The following is a 20,132-nucleotide window of genomic DNA, read 5'->3' on the forward strand; positions in this document are numbered from 1 at the left end:
CTATAGCAAGAAATTTAAAAATTCACCAAATATTTATGGAAGAAGTAGAATATGTAATTTTTTTATGTAAAGGAGCAGAAAAGTGAATAAATATCTACAACTAAAAAGTCAACAGGACATGATAATTTTTAGCTAAATTCTAGAATATATTTTAAAAACAGAAAATCTATATAATAAAATTATTTCAACTTCAGGGAATAATAAACTAGTATTATGTTACTATTAGATTTATAAACCTATAAATTGAATACAAATAATTGATAAAGTTATTCTATAAATAATGTTATAAGTTCATCTCACAATGTGAATGCAAAAATCCCACTGGTACATTAGCACATAGAACTCAGGGTAAAAAGTACATAATAAAGTATAAAATACTAAAAAAAAAAAATCAGATAATTCAGAACATATGAGTGTATCCACAGATGCAAAAAATGTATTTTACTTACTAATTAAGCATTTATATAACATTTAGTGTATTTGTAGCATATAAATGCTTTACAAGTTTTTGATAATTTTTCCTCATAATATCTCTATAGGTATATACTATTATTACATACAATTTTCATGTGAAAAAAACTAAAGCAGAGAGTTAGTAATTTTTCCAAGTTCATATGGATAAGTCATGGAGATAGATTTCAAGCCCAGGTGTTCTGTTCCAGAACTGTATTAATGGTCTGTATTCTTGACCACTAAGATGCCCTGCCTTTTAGAAAGTTAAGTATAAATTTTTAATAAATATTGAGGTCAGGGTCAGCAAACAAATGTCAGTGAGCCAAATTTAGCCTGTCCTCTGTTTTTTGGTAAGAATTTCATTAGGACATAGTTACACCCAATAGTTGTAACTTGTCTATGATTACTTTCATGCTAAGATTGCAGACTTAAGCAGCTGTAACAATGACCATATGGCCCCAAATTCTAAAAATGTTTTCTATCTCTTCCTTTGCCCCCCACCCCAAAAAAAGGATGATTCTCAGTGTAGGTAAAACAGGAATAGAAAAATATTATGAAAAATCGCCAATATTTATCTATATGATGAAACATTTGCTTCCATTTCACTTGAAATCATCAACTTGATAGGTAGTATACATAAAATTGGAAAATATTATTTAGTTTTGCTGTAAAAAGTAGGCTAGAAAAGAAAATAAGCTAATTGGCTAATTAGAAGTTGTTCCATGATTTCACTTGCTTTGTGTTTTTATACCTAGATAAACCAAGTAAATATAGCAAAAATGCCTTCTAAATTTAATACTACAATCTAGTCACAAGACTGAATAAAATGTAAATAAAAATCATTTTCTCAATATTAACAGTAAGTACCTAAAAATAGAAATAATCCTGATTAGTAGTGATAATAGCTATGAATTAGGACAAAATTCAACAAAACAGATAAAAGTTCTATATGAAGAAATCTATATGGTCATACAAGGAATATAAAATGAGATATAAATGAATTAAAATATATAACCTTTCTGGGATGAGACAGGTTTAGCATCATAAATACATTATTTTTTAAATCAAATTTGATATAATAACAATTGTATTTTAACTTCTGAAAATTTAATGAAATGAGCTTAATGATCACAGGAAAATAAAATGAAAATATGATAAGAATAATTAATAACTGTTTGGCTATGACTAGATATAGGATATATAATTGTCACCATAATTGAATTATAAGGCACTGCTGTAGGAACAGATAGTGATACCAGGGCAACAGAAGAAAGAATCTAGAAATATATCCCCTATCTGGTGGAAATTTAACGTATAGTATTTCAATTTAGCAAAGAATGAATTGTTTACTTAATAAATTGTGATGATACAATTTTCTAGCCAACTGAGATATATATATAGATACACACACATATATATGTATGTACAAAAAGGGTAGATTTGTAGAAAACATATGAAGATCAGAGGACACAAGTACAAATGCAAAGTTAATGTCTTCAACACACAAGTACATTTATGAATTGACAAGAAAAAGGAAGGTAAACAACCCAAGAGAAAATACAGGCAATGAATATTAAAAAGACAATTCAAAAAGCAAATATAAGTAGCCAATAAATTATAAAGTGCTCATAATCCCTAGTGGTCAGAAAATTATATATTAGAGATAATCTCTCCCCTCCTACTTGCCGACTTTATATTTTCTGTTTTAGTTTGCAGTTTATCTAAGCTGTATCCTCGTGTAATTTTTTTCTTATTTAAACTCCTTGAAGTTTCTGAACCTGGCATCAACTCTGCAAGATTTTACCCAGGTATCTGTTTGAATGTTATCTCAAAAAATTCTGTCGTCTTTTTTTCTGTAATTCCTCTTTGACATACGAAATAGTAGTTTACTCTAGCTTCCATTTCCCTTCAAATTTGTATCTTTTTCCCACCTCCTCTTTATTTTCCTCATATAAGTAATCCAGGTCACTAATTTTCTCTTCACCTATATCTAATTTCCAATGAGATTTCATCAATGACTGTTCCTCATTTCTGGAGGTTCTATTTGGCTTGTTTTTTATCCTTCTGTCCTATATTATTATTTTTTCATTCTTCCCTTATGATCTTATTTGTTTTTTAGGCTCTTTAATGTCTATTTAGGTATTTCTTTTATGGTTGACTTCAGATTGTTCTGTTATATGCAGTTTGTTTTGTCAGATTAGTTCCTAGAGCAGTATGTACATCTTCAATCTACACATGTGAAGATAGGCTTGTTCTGTAGGAATAGAGGATGACATTGGTGATCAATCTCCTTATAGTATGCTTTTGCATTCAGTTCTTCCATCTGTATCACCACTCAAGTTCAGTTTCTAATTTTTGAGATTCGTGAACCATTAATGATAGTATGAATTTAGACTTCAAACTCATAGAGGAGGTTGGATTGGGATATCCATTTCATATAGGCATATTTTTCCCCGACTAATGATCCTAGAAGAAGATGGATTCCCTAACGTCTCTATGAGACACAAAGTCTAATTGTCCTTCCTCTACTCACTCTTGGGATAATTTCTGCATGGCTTCAACTACCATCTGTATGCTGAACACTCTAATGTTTTCCATTACATACTTAAAATCTAACATGACTCAAAACCAAAGCATTAGCTCCCCACAAATAAACTGTTAGATTCTTTACCTGGCCAGTGGCATCATTATTTATTCTGTTTGGTTAAGAAGCATCAGACATCAGACTAATAAGATATCTCTAAATTTTCTTTCATCCTCCATTGACATCAAATCTGTGAATCAGTTCTACTTGATACACTTACAAATATGTCTCTGAATTATTTCTTCCTTTAGAATGGCTCTTGCTCCTTCATGTTCATGCTATTATCTCTTTTCTATTCCAACTTCCATGAAATTGACACCATAGTTGGGTCCGTGTTCCATAATGGTCCCTCATACTGATAATTCTTGTTTTCAAAATTTCAATTATCTAGTCTACAGAAAATGATTCAAGGTTCTATTTACTCAATTCTTCAAAGATATTACTAGTTAGCACCACTTGAGATGCACAGGAGAGAAGTTAATTCATTTCATATAATGGGTACTTTAAGGCATCCATTGAGAAGGATTGCTGGATGACTTCTTTCTTTGAATTAAATATACGAGTTTCATACTCCAGTCTGACTTGCTTCACCAGTTTTTTGTTTGTTTGTTTGTTTGTTTTTAGAGCCACACTTGCAGCATGTGGAGGTTCCCAGGGTAGGGGTCTAATTGGAGCTACAGCTGCCAGCCTATGCCACAGCAATGCAGGATCTGAGTCATGTCTGGGACCTACACCACAGCTCACGGCAACACCAGATCCTTGATCCACTGAGCAAGGCCAGGGATCGAACCCACAATCTCACGCTTCCTAGTTGGATTTGTTTTCGCTGGGCCACGATGGGAACTCCTTCATCAGTATTTTTACTTATTTTACATAAATAAAATATATGTCAGCAAAACTTCCATTAATATTTCCTGAAAAACATTAACTTTTCACTCCTCTGGATATTTTATGGGAATGATAATCCATAAATAGGGAACTATTATTATACATAAACCTATAAAGTCATCAAACATAGTATATGGTTCTCCAGTCGACTCCACACACATGCACATGCACACACACACACACACACAGTATGCATCCTTTATAAGAGTCTCTATATACATCATACATGTTTTCTTAGAATTTCCTGTCTCTCTCGTTAGACTTTGAGGTCAATGAGAGGAGTAATTCATCCTTATATAACAGAGGAATTAAAAATCATTATGAGAGAAGCCAGGCAGATAATATGAAAGAATGAAGCTGAATAATGGGAGACCTTGGGAAGCCAGAGGACAGTGGCAGAATTCCCATATCTTATTTATCATAAGGGGACAGCTCTGTTCAGTTTTAGATTTCTGTCCCTTCTATAGAAATGGTCCAGTTTAACAGATTTTATGCTTATATGAAAGAATCATGATAGCAAGATAGATTTTATAATCTCTCAACTTTTAAGCATTTGCAACTAGATAATACTTTGAGCCATAAAGCTGGGCCCCACTTGATGAAAAACTGCTGTGATGAAATTCCTCCAGGTAGTAAATATACACACATATTGTGATTTCTAATGAATGAACTTAATATGAGGATAAAAGCATGATCATGAAGAAGCATAATTAGATGCAAACTATTGCCTTTGGAATGGATTAGCAATGAGATCCTACTGTGTGGCACAGGGAACTATGTCTAGTCACTTACGATGGAGCATGATAATGGGAGAAAAAATAATGTATACATGTATGTGTAACTGGGTCACCATGCTGTACAGTAGAAAAAAAAATATATTGGGGAAATGACTATTAAAAATAAAAAAAAGAATAATTAGGTAGTACCTCTTACATTATCTTTGTTAAAGTTCTTTCTGCATAATTGAGTTTTCGTAGGAACTAAAAGATATTAGAGCTTCTGAAGAGGGCCTAGAGTACTGGCAGTCAGTGTTTCAGACTAAGAAAGGACTGTAAGCTTTGGCATTCAGACTTAAATGACAAGGTTAATGTTCTGTTTAAAATGGGTAATATACAATGCCTCCATACAGAAACCACCATGTTTAAATGGTAGGTGTTTTGTTTATAGTTACTTGACTACAAAGTTCTGCTTTTCTTTTTTCATTTAGCATAAGCAACAGTGACACCTAATCAGAGCCATAACCATCTCCCCGACAAAAAATAAATATATGAGCACACTGAGTCCCTTTTGAGGAATCAGGGCATACATATTTATTTAATACATTTGTAACATCCTCTCAGTTTATATTATTCTTATGTTAAGAAAGCAAAACCTATAAACATTATCACATCTCTTACCTCAAAATCAATATCTGCACAACAGCTGCAGACAACACATGGACCAGTAATTTTTAGTACATCTTCTCGCCTCTCATTTTGAACTGTAAACCTTGGCAAGCATGGGTGCCAGGTTTGAGTAACATAACCTACTGGTGTGCCAGGAGGAGCTTGGATTTCTATCTACAAAAGCAAAAGAATATATAAATTGTAATCATAAAAATGTCTAGTAAGAACTCTCATTTACTGAACCCCTTCTAATGTTAGGCACTGTTTTAATTCGCACCATGTCTTTACCAGGTTGGTACTATCATCTCTATTTATAGAGGAAGTAACTGATGAACAGTGGGGTTAACTAACTTGCATCAGATTCCCCAGATGCAAAGTAGAAGATGAGCTATAAACTCACAATCCCCACTCTGAGCACTGCTCTACTGGTCTCTTAGATTTTAAATTTTTTATACTTAGGAAAAATGTATGGGTGACCCTGAGAGCATCTCAGCATGTTCATCTGTAAATGAGGATTTCCTGGATCTGTTTATTAAGACCAATAGTATAAAGTATGCTAATGTGCTCTACAAATTGTGGAGAATATTCTATCAAATCAGTTTTCCCTCAACTATTCCTATAAATATTATCACATCTAAATTAAATAACATGAAAACCAAAATTCAGTTTAAATAAGTTCTTTTATCTTTTCAAAATAAGTGCAGTATTAGACATCAGATCTTTATGTGCCTGTGTCTCTGTCTGCCCTGCTCTCACAGCTCCCTGTGTGGATGACCGAGTGACCCAGGCAGTGCTGGGCTCATGTCAGTGGGGATCTAGGCAAAGGCCAACTTCCTATAAACACTCTGTGCTCTGTCATCTCCCTGAGATCTGTGTTCTCTATCAGAGGGCTGTCAAGTACTATGAAAGAGACACCTGGTCTCTCTAGAGCTGAAGGGGTTCACAACCAGCACATCCATATTGCAGGGACTCAAATACAGTACTTTTTTCCAGTGGAGAACTGAAAACAACAGCATTTGAAATTTCTCAGAGGAAGCCTCTGCTAGGTTTGGTCCTTGTACATTGGCTAAAATTGAGATGAACGTATCTGTGCTTTTCCCCATTCTTTTGTTCACTTGCCTCTGGGATGGCATTCTAGGATATCCTACAGGGTGTCCTCCTCGGGCTTTGGCCAAGCCCCTCATGGTCATTTCAGGTGGGGTACTTCACTAAGGTGCCCTGCCTTCTCGGCTCTCCCTGAAGATGAAGTTAGTCTGGCCTCTGAGACCTCTGATCTCCCAGGATGTGCACTGTTCAGGGACATGGGGCTAATTGTTCACTCTTTCTCACCTGCCTTCCTTCCTGTACAACTTACTCTCAAGCAAAAACCAATAGCTTATGGACTTATTTTCCTTTAAATCTCATTTGATTCCATAAATTCAATGATGAGGTGAAAATTCCTGCAGGATTACTTTGCAAAATATTTGCAAAAATTACCCTGGCACTTGCTTACCAACCTCTTGCAGGCAGCAGGGGAAACAACAGCTGGTACATCTTAGTGGTCTCTCCAGAGTTATGACTTCTCGGCCCATATTATCAAGAATTCTCATGGTGAAAGGCCTAGAAGGCCCACAGCAGTTTCTAGTACAGCAATCAGTATCCTCTGCTGCAAAGTAAATCCTCTGTCCAAGGCTGTTCTTGATTTCATATTTGTTATTAGTTTCAAAGCCTGTTAAGACTAAAAACATATAAGAGGGAACCATTATGACTATTGTGTTAAAAAATAATAAATGTATCCTGGAGTTCCCATCATGACGTAGTGGTTAACAAATCTGACTAGGAACCATGAGGTTGCGAGTTCGATCCCTGGCCTTGCTCAGTGGGCTAAGGATCCGGCGTTGCCATGAGCTGTGGTGTAGGTTGCAGATGTGGCTCAGATCCCGAGTTGCTGTGGCTCTGGCGTAGGCCAGTGGCTACAGCTCTGATTAGACTCCTAGTCTGGGAATCTCCATATACCTCGGGAGTGGCCCTAGAAAAGGCAAAAAGACAAAAAAAAAACAAAAAACAAAAAAGAAAAAAAAAGAGAAATGTATCCTAAGATACTACAATATCTAGCTATACCATTTTTATTTATTTATTTATTTATTTATTTATTTATTTGTTTATTTATTTATTGTCTTTTTTGCCATTTCTTGGGCCGCTCCCGCGGCATATGGAGGTTCCCATGCTAGGGGTCTAATCGGAGCTGTAGCTGCCTGCCTATGCCAGAGCCACAGCAACGCAGGATCCGAGCCGCGTCTGCGACCTACAACACAGCTCACGGCAACACCGGAACATTAACCCACTGAGCAAGGGCAGGGATCGAACCCGCAACCTCATGGTTCCTTGTCGTATTCGTTAACCACTGCACCACGACGGGAACTCCCCCTATTTATTTATTTTTTAATTAATCTTTTTTTTTTTTTTTTTTGCTTTTTAAGGCCACACGTGGTATATGGAAGTTCCCAGGCTAGGGGTTGCATCAGAGCTGCAGCTGCCAGCCTAAACCACAGCCACAACAATACCAGATCCAAGCCATGTCTGTGACCTATACCACAGCTCACGACAATGCTGGATCCTTAACCTACTAAGTGAGGTGAGGGATCAAACCCTCATCTTCATGGACACTAGTTCCATTCGTTATTACTGAGCCACAATGGAAACTCCTAGTAATACCATTTTTAGATGATACTTCATGTAACACCGGAGGAAGAAAAGGAAGATTGTTTAGAGATGATACAGACAACAGAAAAGGCAGTGGGAATGGAGGAGAGGTTATTAAGGTACAGAAAAATTAGGAATTCCTATATGAGACATGGAAGAAAAAACAACTCATCATCTCCTAATTTCACAGACCCATGTCAGAAAAGGAGACTGTGCTCTGAGGGATGGTGCAGTGCTGCAGATCGTCACGGTCATGCTAGGAGTATATAGACAATGGCTACGTGTTCAGGTATTCAATTACGGAGCGGAATACAGGATAACTGCTGTGTATATACTTCATAGACTATTACATTAAATACAGAGGCTTGAGATTTTGCTTTATAAACCACAGTCATGGCTCATCTTTCTGTGAGGAAGCTGTAAGAGAGCTTATCTCAGTGCACACATGTGGGGAGGGAGAAAATGAAGATGGAAAGTAAGGTAAAAGGCTGCCCAGGGCACCCTTGTTTAGCTCAGCAGTGGTTGTTCAGAAGGGGGAGATGGGTATTAGGTGAAGGGGAAAGGTGCTTGGCAACCAGGGCTGCAAGTCAGAGACTATCTAGACCACTGGGATTCTAAATGAACTCCGTACCTTAGAAGGGGCTCATTTCTTCATGGTGGCGACAGAGATATGCTGAATACTGACTCCCATGTGGTAGCTGACCAAAGGGCTTCCCAAAGTGAACCACACTTTGGAAACCCCTCCTTGCTTAGAGTCAGAAAGAGCAAGTAATGGTCCCACTCGTCCAGAGCCCTCATTAACACGGGTCATAGGATGTCAGAAAACATCAAAAGTGTCCAAACATGATTAAGAATATGTATAAAGACAAAAACCACTTTCTAATATTGGTTTGGATAGACTTTCAATCAGAGATATTCTTCACAAATTCTATTAACATGACCTCCCTTAAGTGTCTTTGTTCTGATTCAAACAGGCCCTGACTCTACCTTTAAAAGAACTGGTCTTGACCTTAATATCTGCCAATCAAATATTTCATGAGAAAAAAAGAAATAAACTGATTCATGAGATGGGATCTATTACCTAAGTGTTTCATTAAGTAGCTTAATCTCAAAATTCTTCAGCTGGTTTGTTTGAAAAGTGAGATTAGCTCAGGCTTCAAAATCTAAATTTCCTTTTAGATACTTAAAAAATGAAGACAAATAAAACAAAAGAATCTGTAGTTATGGTCTGTTAAGTTTTGAATTAGGGAAAGGAATAAGTGCCTGTGATAGTATCATATACTAAAAATAAACTGAGTAATCTTCAATTCTTCATACTATTCATGATGTTAAAACTTTTAATTCGAGGGAAAAATAGAAAATTAGACATCCTTTTTAAAAAACTAAAGAATTTATAATTATGAAATTTGAGATTTACTTCATATTTCATGACTAATATATATTTCCAAGTATATATAAAACTTATAAATCTAAAAATCATAAATGCTGTATAATGTATAGTGTCTGGTTTTTATCATCTCAAAAATAAGTTCCCTAAAATAAATGATTCAGCGTAATTGAGAATACAAATTATCATACAACAAAGAGCTCCTTTCCAGAGAAAACGCAGTATAAATAAAAATGAGAACATTATAAACATTTTTTATAACATCATAAATATCTAACAGTGTATATTACAAGTAATTTAAGTATAATGAGCAACAATTGTATATTCTAACCAAATCTATTACTGTTATACAAGTACAGTTCACATTATAATTTTGTTTCAGTGGAAATGAACTTTGCAGAGGTGTGAAGAGAGATTTCACAGATATATTCTAAAATCTATCAGAGCTTTCACTGAACTCTTTATATTTATAAGGTATACACTGTAGTTCATGGATCTATCTACCTAGGTTCGTTTTCCCATGGCAGCAGCCCTGACACATCTAGTGACTTCTTAAGTTTACCTCGCACCTGAGGAGTGCTGGACCTAAGGAAACATCCATAGGTGTTAGGCCGCATTCACAGGAGTGGCAGTGGTATTCTGGGAAGTCAACACTCTCCAGTGAAGTGTTTCTGCGCCCAGGGAGATAATCCACAGCCCACAGAACAAAGGTCTGATAGGGTTCTTCTAGGCTTCCAGGAGAAACTGTGGGCAGTAATGTGATTTTCCCCAAACATTCTCATGCATCTAAATTTTAAAAATTCACTTGCTTTGGAAATGTACTAAGGTTAACATGTGACTCCATGACCATCTCAACATCATTACAAACTGGGGCAAAAAAGTCGAAGTGATAAAGTCAAGCAAAGTGATTTCTAGAGAGGAAAGAGAACAAAAGTAAGTTTTGTTTGTTTTCCTTCTAAGGTAAGGTATATCATGAGGACAAATTGCCAGCATAATAGTATTTTTTACCACTTAGTAAATTTAAGAAATAAGCTGCTGATCATCACCATCATTTCATTATCATGAAGAGAGATAATTGTGAATAACCAGGTTTAACTGTTTACATCACCAAGTGATGATTTGCAGTTGGGGATATGCCTTTATCTGCATGAATATCCCCTCTTCCTGGAAATATGATAAATACAATGACTACATACCTTCCAGAAGTTCAATTTGCTGATGAATCAATAGTTGATCTATCTGTTATAGTAAAAAAAGTCAAGCTGTAAGCATATATCATATGTTGCCAATCCAACCAAATTAACATTAGTGCTTTTATATTTTAAAATAATGTATATAATCAATTTGAAATTTTATCAAAATTATCAATATTTAGTAATTTCTTATTTTACTTATAGGTAGAAAATTAAAGTTAATATATTTTTAACTGAAAAAAAAATCTACTGAATGTGTTCAACTTTAATGTGGGTCAAAAAAAAAATTTGATTTTCACTGGAATCCCTATAAAAATTAGAAAAGAATGTTCCTCCCGGAAAGGGCTTAAGAAGTGTTAAGATCTTTTTATGCATTTAAAGAGCTTTTTTTCTACAAATCTGAACATTTTTCTTTTTGAGTATACTTGATATCATCATTTGTAGTAGGTAATAACTTCCCCTACATATATTTTAAGGGCCTAGTTTATTAAAAAAAAAAAATCTACTTAAGATATTTAGGAACCAGCAAAATTCTTATGTTGCCCAAGTGCACTGTGGGAAGTTAGTGCGGAGACTACAACAGAAACAACTCACTTAATGAAAACTAACCTAACAGATTTGTAATGGCAGACAAATACTAAACCTCACATTGGTTAGATAAACTATCATGTAGTAAATTGAAATTCAGTAATTGTTTCTTCTTATTAGTAGCATGAGGTTGCAGGTTCAATTCCTGGCCTCGCTAAGTGGGTTAAGGATCCGGCATTGCCATGAGCTGTGGTGTAGTTTGCAGAGGCGGCTCCGATCTGGCATTGTTGTGGCTCTGGCTAGGCTGGCAGCTACAGCTCCAGTTCTACCCCTAGCCTGGGAACCTCCATATGCTGCAAGTGTGGCCCTAAAAAGACAAAAAAACAAGATAATAAAATAAAGTAAGATTGGGTTTCCCAAAGAACAAAAGCCACATAAAAATGTAATTTCATTAATTAAAATAAAAATGGGTCATATTATACACAAATTATTGACTCCTTTTTTAGTACTACTTACGGAAAATCAACACTAAATTGATGTTTCTAACTCCTAGGAAATTATTCACTGTTGGGGTTACAGGGCACAGGATGCAGAACCAAGTTGTTTTGTCAGCATTTTGATGCTGAGCAAAATTATGTAACTTCTCTGGACCTTAGTTCTTCTTCTTTAAAATGGTGATAATTATAGCACCTATATATCACAGAGGGTTTTTTTAAAAGGATTAAAATGAGTTAATATATGTATTATACTTAGGAACAAAGCCTGGAAAATAGTGCTTCATAAAGGTTTGCTATTGGCTATTATTCAGATTATGTCCAAGCTAATAGAAAATACAATTTCCTATGACATTTGCATTTTGCCTTAAGAGTAAACCTGACCTGAAAGAATTAGTAAGTTGGTAGCAAAAATATAAAGTTTTACCATTTTGGACTTTTGTGAATTAGTTGTTAATCGCATTAAGTAACATTAAGCACAGTTTTGTTTTTAATGAGTCTTTCATGTATTTGAAATACCTGAGTTAAATACTCCAATCCAGGTGGACAGTTTGCTGGAGGTGGTGGTGCCGGCATCCATGGTATTCCTACAGGGGCACCTGACTGATGAGACACTGGCTGGTGTTGGCCAGGAAAGCCCACTGGACCAACACCTGGATAGCTAGCCTGGGGGGCAGGGTAGCCAGCTGGTGGGATGGGGTAGCCAGCCTGAGGGGCAGGGTGGCCAGTATATCCTGGAGGTCCTGAAATAGGAACATGTGAAAGTATTTGTATCTGCACAGAAAAATGCAGAATTCAACTCTTAGGGTTACCCCAGTTATCTACAATTTCCACTCAGAAATCCTATTTCTCTGAAGCTTAAGGTTTGTATTTTTATCTTTCAGTGAATTTTTAATGAAATATCTGTGGTTTCATATCCACTTCTATTTTGAGGGTTTTAGGCTGTGAATAGAGATGGCTTAGAGCCTTACCCTTATCATTCAAAACTCAGATTTTGCTTGATATGCTTGAAACCTAAGAAAGTGAAAGAAAATCAACAATAATCTAGAGTCAGGTACATAAAAATTCTGGAATGCCTTCCTGGAAAAGAGAGATGGCATTGAGTACAAAGCCCAAAATAAAGGCTTTGAGTCAGCATTTCTAGGACCAAACAAACCACCCTGTAAAAAATGATAATTCTAGGATTTTAACAAATGACGTTTCCTCCATATAGAACTGACAGTAGTTTTGTCCCCTTAAGGCACATTTGGCAAGGTCTGGAGACCTTTCTGGCTGTCACAATTAGAGGGAGGGTGATACTGGCATCTGATGGGTAGGAGTCAGGGCTGCTGCTATATATCTTACAAGGACCAGAACAGTTCCCTGAAAAAAAAAAAAATCTATCCTGAAATAGTATAATGCCTTTGTTGAGGAACCCTGGAATGGAGGTACAAGCATGTCATTCCTTCCATTACTATTCAGATACTCCTCTGGGTTAACAATTTGCCTAAGTTTTTAACCCATGGTGTATTCCATTCTTAAAACTGCACATGAAAGCAAAAAGTTTAATTAAGATACTTAGAGTGTGAATTTAAATTTCACAACTTAGCACCCTCAAATCTCTGGAAAATACAGTTTGATAACTAAGGAAGGTAAAAACTTATAACAGGGAAAATTATCTAAAGTATTTAATAAGCACAGTAGAGGGAGAAATTTAATAAGTATTTACAAGTATATTCACGTGAATCTGTGATTACAATGAAGCTTTATAACTTTATAACTTAGTCCACAGAGTAGCTGTTCCATAGGAATGGAATATAATTTCAAAGAACTGTATTCCACAATATTCTAACAGTAAAAGTTATGCAAAACTTAATACTTAGAACAGGAAATTAGTAAACACTTTTAAGTAGAAAACTGATGACAAAATACATAACACCATTAAAAAGTGAGGCAGAAGAGAGACTAAACCTCATAGTACTATCTTTTAAATCAGCTTTATAATTCATTTCTTCTTAAGTGAATAAATATTTACAGATGGTCTATAAGGTGATTGGGTCTGTTCCAGAATCAGAGGATACAGCTATCAACAGGGAACCTGCTGTCAGAGAACCTAGAGGCAACTTCTGAGAGACAGAAATAAAATTTTTTTAAAAAATTCAGATTAATAATTATACAACTAAGGATGTGATAAATTCATTGAATAATAAAAAATAAGAAAAAATAAAACTTTCTTTAAAAATTAAAAAAATCAGATTAATCTGACAAAGGAACTATATATGGGAGAGGGTAAGAATGAACCAGTTTCTTTAGACAGATAAAATTTATGGCTGACAACTAAAAGATGAGAAAGTGTGTGTGAAGATCTGATAAGAAGTGTTCCAGGAGGGAGGGGGGTGATTTGAGATGAGCATAAACACACCACTGTATAAAAAAATAGATAACTGGAATTCCCATGTGGCTCAGCAGGTTAAGGATCTGGTGTTGTCACTGCAGTGGCTTGGGTCACTGTTGTGGTGTGGGTTAGATCCTGCCTGGAAACTTCTGCATGACATGGGCACAGCCAATAAATAAGTAAATAAATAAAAGAAAACAAAGTAAGATAAAATAGAAACTAACAAGATCCTACTGTATAGCACAGGGAACTATATTCCATGTCTTGTAATGACCTACAGAAGATAAAGAATCTGGAAAAAAATATATATAAATATAGGCGTTCCTGCTATGGTACAATAGGTTAAGAACCTGACTGCAGAAGCTCAGGAAATTGTGGAGTCATGGGTTGGATCCCTGGCCTGGTGCAGAGGGTTAAAGGATCTTGTGCTGCAGCAGCTGTGGTGCAGGTCACAGCTGCAGCTCAGATTCAGTCCCTGGTCCAGGAACTTCCATATTTCCATATGGCATGGCTGCAGCCATAAACACACACACACACACACACACACACACACACACACAAACTTAATATGGAGTTTAGATTTTATTCCAAGAGTGATTGATAGGCTTTAGGAAATTTAAACAGAAGAATGAGTTCCATGATCTGCATTATGTCTTGCAAAGTTTTTATGAGTGATGAGTACTGGGATTTCAAATAACAAGTGCAAATGCAATCCCTGCCCCACTGCCTCATGAGAGAAGAACTTCATACTCACCCTTACTCTAGGGATCTACACCAGTGTGGTTAACTAACTAGAATCAGAGACAAGCGCTTCGAAGGAAGACATCAGGGTTTTATGACTACATGTGCCAAAGGAAGGTGTTTGGATGGGGAGAGAGAGAGAGTTGAGACACCGTCCCTGAGGACCACCTTCAGCTGAGATCTAATGGATGCAAAGGAGTTGAGTAGGCGAGCAGCAGGGGATAGTAACAAACACAGGGCCTTTGAAAATCTGAAAAAAAAAAAAGGACAATCTATCTGAAAGAAAAGACAGGCTTAAGAGGCAGTTAAGAAGAAAGCAGAGGATCCCTTTGGGTTTGGTGGACCAGAACAAAACCTTTATCCTGAAAGCAAGAGGAAGCAATGATGTACTCATTAGATACTGCCTGTAATATGAAGATATGTATTTTTAAACATCACTGGCTATAGTGCAAACATCAAACCATAGACAAGCCAGTGAAGGTGAGATATGAAATGGTTAAATTATTAGCATTATTTAATCTTCACAAGATTCTTGGAAAAGGTAATTATTTCCTAAATCATTGGGTTAGGCCTATAGAATCACTTGAAATTTGGGTAATATTTTCATTTAAATAAAGCCCAAGTGAACATATTATTAATGTAATAATCAGCAAATATTTGTCTTTTATTAACTGTAAAGCATTTCTCTAGATGTTCTACACATAGTTTCATTTAATTTCCAAATTGCCTGAATTATAAAATATTATGCTCATTTTATAGATTAAAAACTGAGGCTTGGACTTACAGCAACTTGCTTAAAACTACCACACAACTATTAAGAACAAAAGCCAGAATTTGAAGCCTGATTCAGTCTTTCTATACCTGTTTTCCCACTTGCAAAATGGGGATAATTAATGGTATTTACCTCATAAGATTGTCTGATAATTAAATTAGTTAATCAACATTAGGCACAGTAAACTCTTAATTTTAGTCTATCATTGTTAGCACCATTATCATAAAATACCTATATTATTGGACTTCAGAAATAAAATTGAGCTATTTTTCTTACAATCTCTCAATTCTGATTATTATCTAATTTAATTATGTATCACCTACTATTACTTAGCTAATGGGTGGGTTAAAACATCCTCCAAGTGCCTTGGGTGCATATCATAGATTTGCTTATAATTCTTCAAACACCAATCACATAAAAATTTATAGCAGCAATTCTCAACTCTGGCTGCTTATTTAAATCACCTGAGAAATTTAAAGAAGTGACCAATCCCAGGGGTCCACAACCAGAGCTTCTGCTTCTGTTTTCCTGGGATAGTGCCCTGATGCTAATGTTTTCAACAGTTTGCAAGTAATACTTAAGTACAGGCACTTTTGAGAACTATCACCTTAGAGTCTTGGATTCTTTTTACTCCACATTCTTTTAAAATGAAAACATCTGGATGAGATCCAGGCTACACTGAGATGTTTCTGGCTAGACAGGTAAACAAGCCATCCACCTCCCAAGCACATTTATTTGCTCAGAATAGAATCAAAATGCATACACCCTTCTGCCCAAACAGATTCCTTTTGATCCTAAGTCCCCAGGATGGTCTCTCAAGATGTGGGTACCCTGCCTACTTGCAAATCTGGGTGCACCATGAACTCTGTCATTTGGTAAAGTTCTGGTAATGTTGATAACTGCATTTGTTTAAATGAAAATCTCTGAAGCCTCCTAGGCAGTGGTTCAAAAGAAATAATGTGTTCCTTGGTTTATAGTGATATGATCCAGCTACTTTTCTTAGAAAAGCAAGGAGTTTGGGGTTGGTAGATGCAAACTATTACATTTAAAATGGATACACAGTGGGAAACTACTGTACAGCTGTACAGAACAGGGAACTACGTCCATTCTCTGGAGTTAGAACATTATGGAGGATCATATGAAAAAGGAATATATATATACATATATATACATATATATATATATATATATATATATGACTGGATCACTTTGCTGTATAGCAGAAATTGAAAGAACACTGTAAATCAACTATACTTTAATTAAAAATTTTAAAGAAAAGCAAGATATGATTGAGCATATCTATAAAAGTGAAACTTTTACATTTTTGTGTATAACAAAATAAAAATGAGAATTATCCTATGTAGCTATTTTTCTGTTGCCTGCAGCTTCCAGGTTTAACCAGTCATCTTCTGCATGACAATCACTGAACACAATTAACCCCGGGCGACAAATGACTCAAAAACATCCAGAGATAAATTTCCTAAATGTGATTGCATGACCATAATTTTCAGAACAAATGGAGACTCAATAAAAATCTCTTACTTAATGTATGTATTTTGGGGTTTAATATATGTGTGACCTTATATTTTATTTGCTGAATGTCAATTCACTACTGTTATTAACACTACACCTTTACTATCCTGTATAAATAAAAAATATTTCAATGATATTTATGATAATATATAGTCAAAGAAAGAAGTATGCTGCCAATTTTACCACTGCACTTTTAACACAGAGACAGACAGACAGACAGACACCCTTTTGGGAATATCAGTAATTGATACATTTTGGTTTTTTATTTTTTTATTTTTACTTTTTGGTCTTTTGAGGGCTGCACCCGTGGCATATGGAGGTTCCCAGGCTAGGGGTCTAATCGGAGCTATGGCTGCAGGCCTACACCACAGCCACAGCAACGCCAGATCCGAGCCACATCTGCAACCTACACCATAGCTCACGTCAACGCCAGATCCTTAACCCACTGAGCAAGACCAGGGATCGAACCCACAACCTCATGGTTTCTAGTCAGATTCATTTCCACTGCGCCACAAGGGGAAATCTGATTTTTCATTCTTTAAGCTAATGTTTTACCTGAGAATCCTGCTGAAGGATATTCAGGGGGATTCTGAGCTGGTGAGTGTGTTCCCGGATAAGGAGCCTTCATTTGCGCATCTGCAGTTCAAGGAGAGGTAAACATTTATTTTCTTAAAAAGTACATGTTAGAAAGAAAAATACATTGTTCTTAGAGAATTTTTATTTATATATGCCTGTGTTGTATTGAAAGAAAGTGAATTATTCACTAATAAAAGCTGTGCCTATTATCACAATTAATTTGCAGTAGAATACTGTTTCAAACAAATTCCCTTTGGATAAAATAGGCAGCTAAGTTCCTGGGGCTGAATTTCTAGTTTGCAAAAATGCCTGATGAGTATTCTCTTCCATATCTTGATTTTTTTGTTATTAGAAAAGATGTTTTAAACTACATGTAGACTGTGAAGAAAAAGATAAATGAAACTAGCTGGATGTGGGAATGGTGGAACCAAGGATTATAGGTGATTTTAAAGATATCTATAATTATTGATTGAAGAATTATGTTCTAATTATTTAAAATAATACATATAACATACATATACTTCAGTATTTAAATTCCCTTTTTATGCCTACTCTGGAACTACACTATGAAGTTTGAATATAGGACATTCCAGTATTTGACTGATTTTGTCATATAAAAATCATAACTGACTTAATTACAATAAATAAACATGGTAATTTATGTTAGTATCTGCTAATCAATGTGGTTTGAATAATATATGTATGAATAGTTCCATTTCCTAGTTTTCATATTTGTGTTTTTCTAGTCATTCCTTTAACAACTGCCCCAGCCAGAAAAATATTTACTAGCATCTCCTGTGTCATCTCTATGGCTACACTGGCTCTGCCTTCATGGAGTTTATGGTCTCGTGGACACTGTCCTCATACCATGTTGTCCTCTCTTTGTTATGACTTATTAACTATGTAAATTAAAAAGTTTCTTTTTGAATCATGAGGACATGGCATCAGTATGGAAGATAAAGTTAACGACACTTTCAATCTGACACATTTCCTGTATGCTTTCCTATCATGGGCCAGTCATGGGCTTTCAAAACCCACTCAACTCATGTGATTTGAAGGAAGGAAGGCTGGGTTGTGACCCACCCCCACCACTTTCTCCTCCATTCTATTGACTTCATAGTAACTTCAGCAGAATGGGGTCCATGGATACTGCAAATTCAGGCAACAGAGAATCCTCCACTTCATTCAGGGCTTTTCCCTGTACAGACACTGCAGCACACCCCAAATTACCACATATTTCTGCAGTATCAAAAGCCATTCCATCCTAACCATCCCTTCTGTTTCCTGGCTTCAGGTGAGTGGCTGAGCTCCTACTTCTATAGCTCTCGAGGCTCTGCCCGCAGCCCCCACTCCCAACCTGAGCTTGAAAAAAAAGGATCAGACTCAATAGATCTCAAGGAAACACACCACAAGTGTGACTTCAAGACCCATCCTTAAATGATATATCACAGTTTGGCACCTCTTAACTCATAAACTCTGGGGTTTTGGTATCAGAGCAATGATGCTGAAATGTTTCAGTAATTCCAGGGGGAATTTATACACTGAGGAAAATAAGTGAATGAGCAAGTAGTCAGGTAGACCAAAGAATATATGAAGGATGAATTTCTACATTTGTGAAATGCAACTTAGAATAACTTACAAACACCATAGGAATTTCATATTGTCAAGAAGTTATTTTATTATTTGTCTATATATGCATATTTACATTCATATATACATTCTATTTCCATTTATATATACACACATGAATCTGAAGAGTTAATTGTGACTGTGGCCTGATGACTTTTTAAATGATTTTAAGCATCCTTAGTGCTTATAGCAAAGAAAGTAGCTTAATACTATGTAAATTTACATTTAAAACATTTTGAGTTTTGTTAATCAAATTAAGTTGATAATAGCATATATTAAGAAAAATCATGAAACTTCATGATGGAAAATTGAGGTTCTGGTCCTAAAGAATATCTAATAGATGTAGCAAGGCTGCCATTGTGGTGGAGATGAACATCTCTTTTACTCTTTTTTTTCTTTTACTCTTTAAACAAAGATAAATAGATAATAGAGATCCTTTAGAAAACAGGATTTTGTCTTCCATATTTTTTCCCCATATGATTTTTTTTCTCTTCAGAACATTAGATTTTTTTAAAAGACCAAGTTTTTTATTACATATTTGGTTGATATTATCTTATTTAATATTTTCTTGAGAAAAAAGCCAAGAACATAAAGATTTGTATTTAAGTAAACCTATTCACATATGTATTTTATGAGATATACTTGGGAACATATCAAAGCATTTTATTACAATGTGCTGGCATATTCAATGCATCGTTTGTTAAATAATATGACTTGAATAGTCCTTATGTATATAAAATGCACTTAGAAAAAGGGAATTTTGATTTAAATGAAATATAATATAAGTTATATAACATATTTCTCAGTAAGCCCCAAATTCGTAGGTTTATCTAAGGCTTATTTATTTAAAGGAAAAATTAGTGGTAGTGGATATATGTATATACATCTTAATACTCAAAACACTGGCCCAGAC

General features: G+C 35.3%; 1 protein-coding gene and 1 long non-coding RNA gene across 4 annotated transcripts in view; one reads left to right on the forward strand and one right to left on the reverse strand.

Moving 5' to 3' along the window:
* LOC125129511 (uncharacterized) overlaps positions 1-9,110 on the forward strand; it is a 38,692-nt gene extending 29,582 nt beyond the window's left edge. The window contains exon 4 of the long non-coding RNA XR_007135495.1: positions 8,183-9,110. This is a non-coding gene — a long non-coding RNA (uncharacterized LOC125129511). The remainder of the gene's footprint in view (positions 1-8,182) is intronic.
* The window catches only part of LOC125129503 (phospholipid scramblase 2), a 32,817-nt gene that overhangs the window by 5,662 nt on the left and 7,023 nt on the right, over positions 1-20,132 (reverse strand). For all 3 annotated transcript variants that reach the window (XM_047784249.1, XM_047784268.1, XM_047784259.1), the window contains exons 3-7: positions 17,570-17,650; positions 12,114-12,337; positions 10,576-10,618; positions 6,807-7,027; positions 5,323-5,484 (exon numbers count right to left, since the gene is read on the reverse strand). In XM_047784249.1, coding sequence (XP_047640205.1) covers positions 5,323-5,484; positions 6,807-7,027; positions 10,576-10,618; positions 12,114-12,337; positions 17,570-17,650 — 731 coding nt within the window. The remainder of the gene's footprint in view (positions 1-5,322; positions 5,485-6,806; positions 7,028-10,575; positions 10,619-12,113; positions 12,338-17,569; positions 17,651-20,132) is intronic.

Source organism: Phacochoerus africanus, chromosome 1 (genome assembly GCF_016906955.1).
Source record: "Phacochoerus africanus isolate WHEZ1 chromosome 1, ROS_Pafr_v1, whole genome shotgun sequence".
NCBI lineage: Eukaryota > Metazoa > Chordata > Mammalia > Artiodactyla > Suidae > Phacochoerus > Phacochoerus africanus.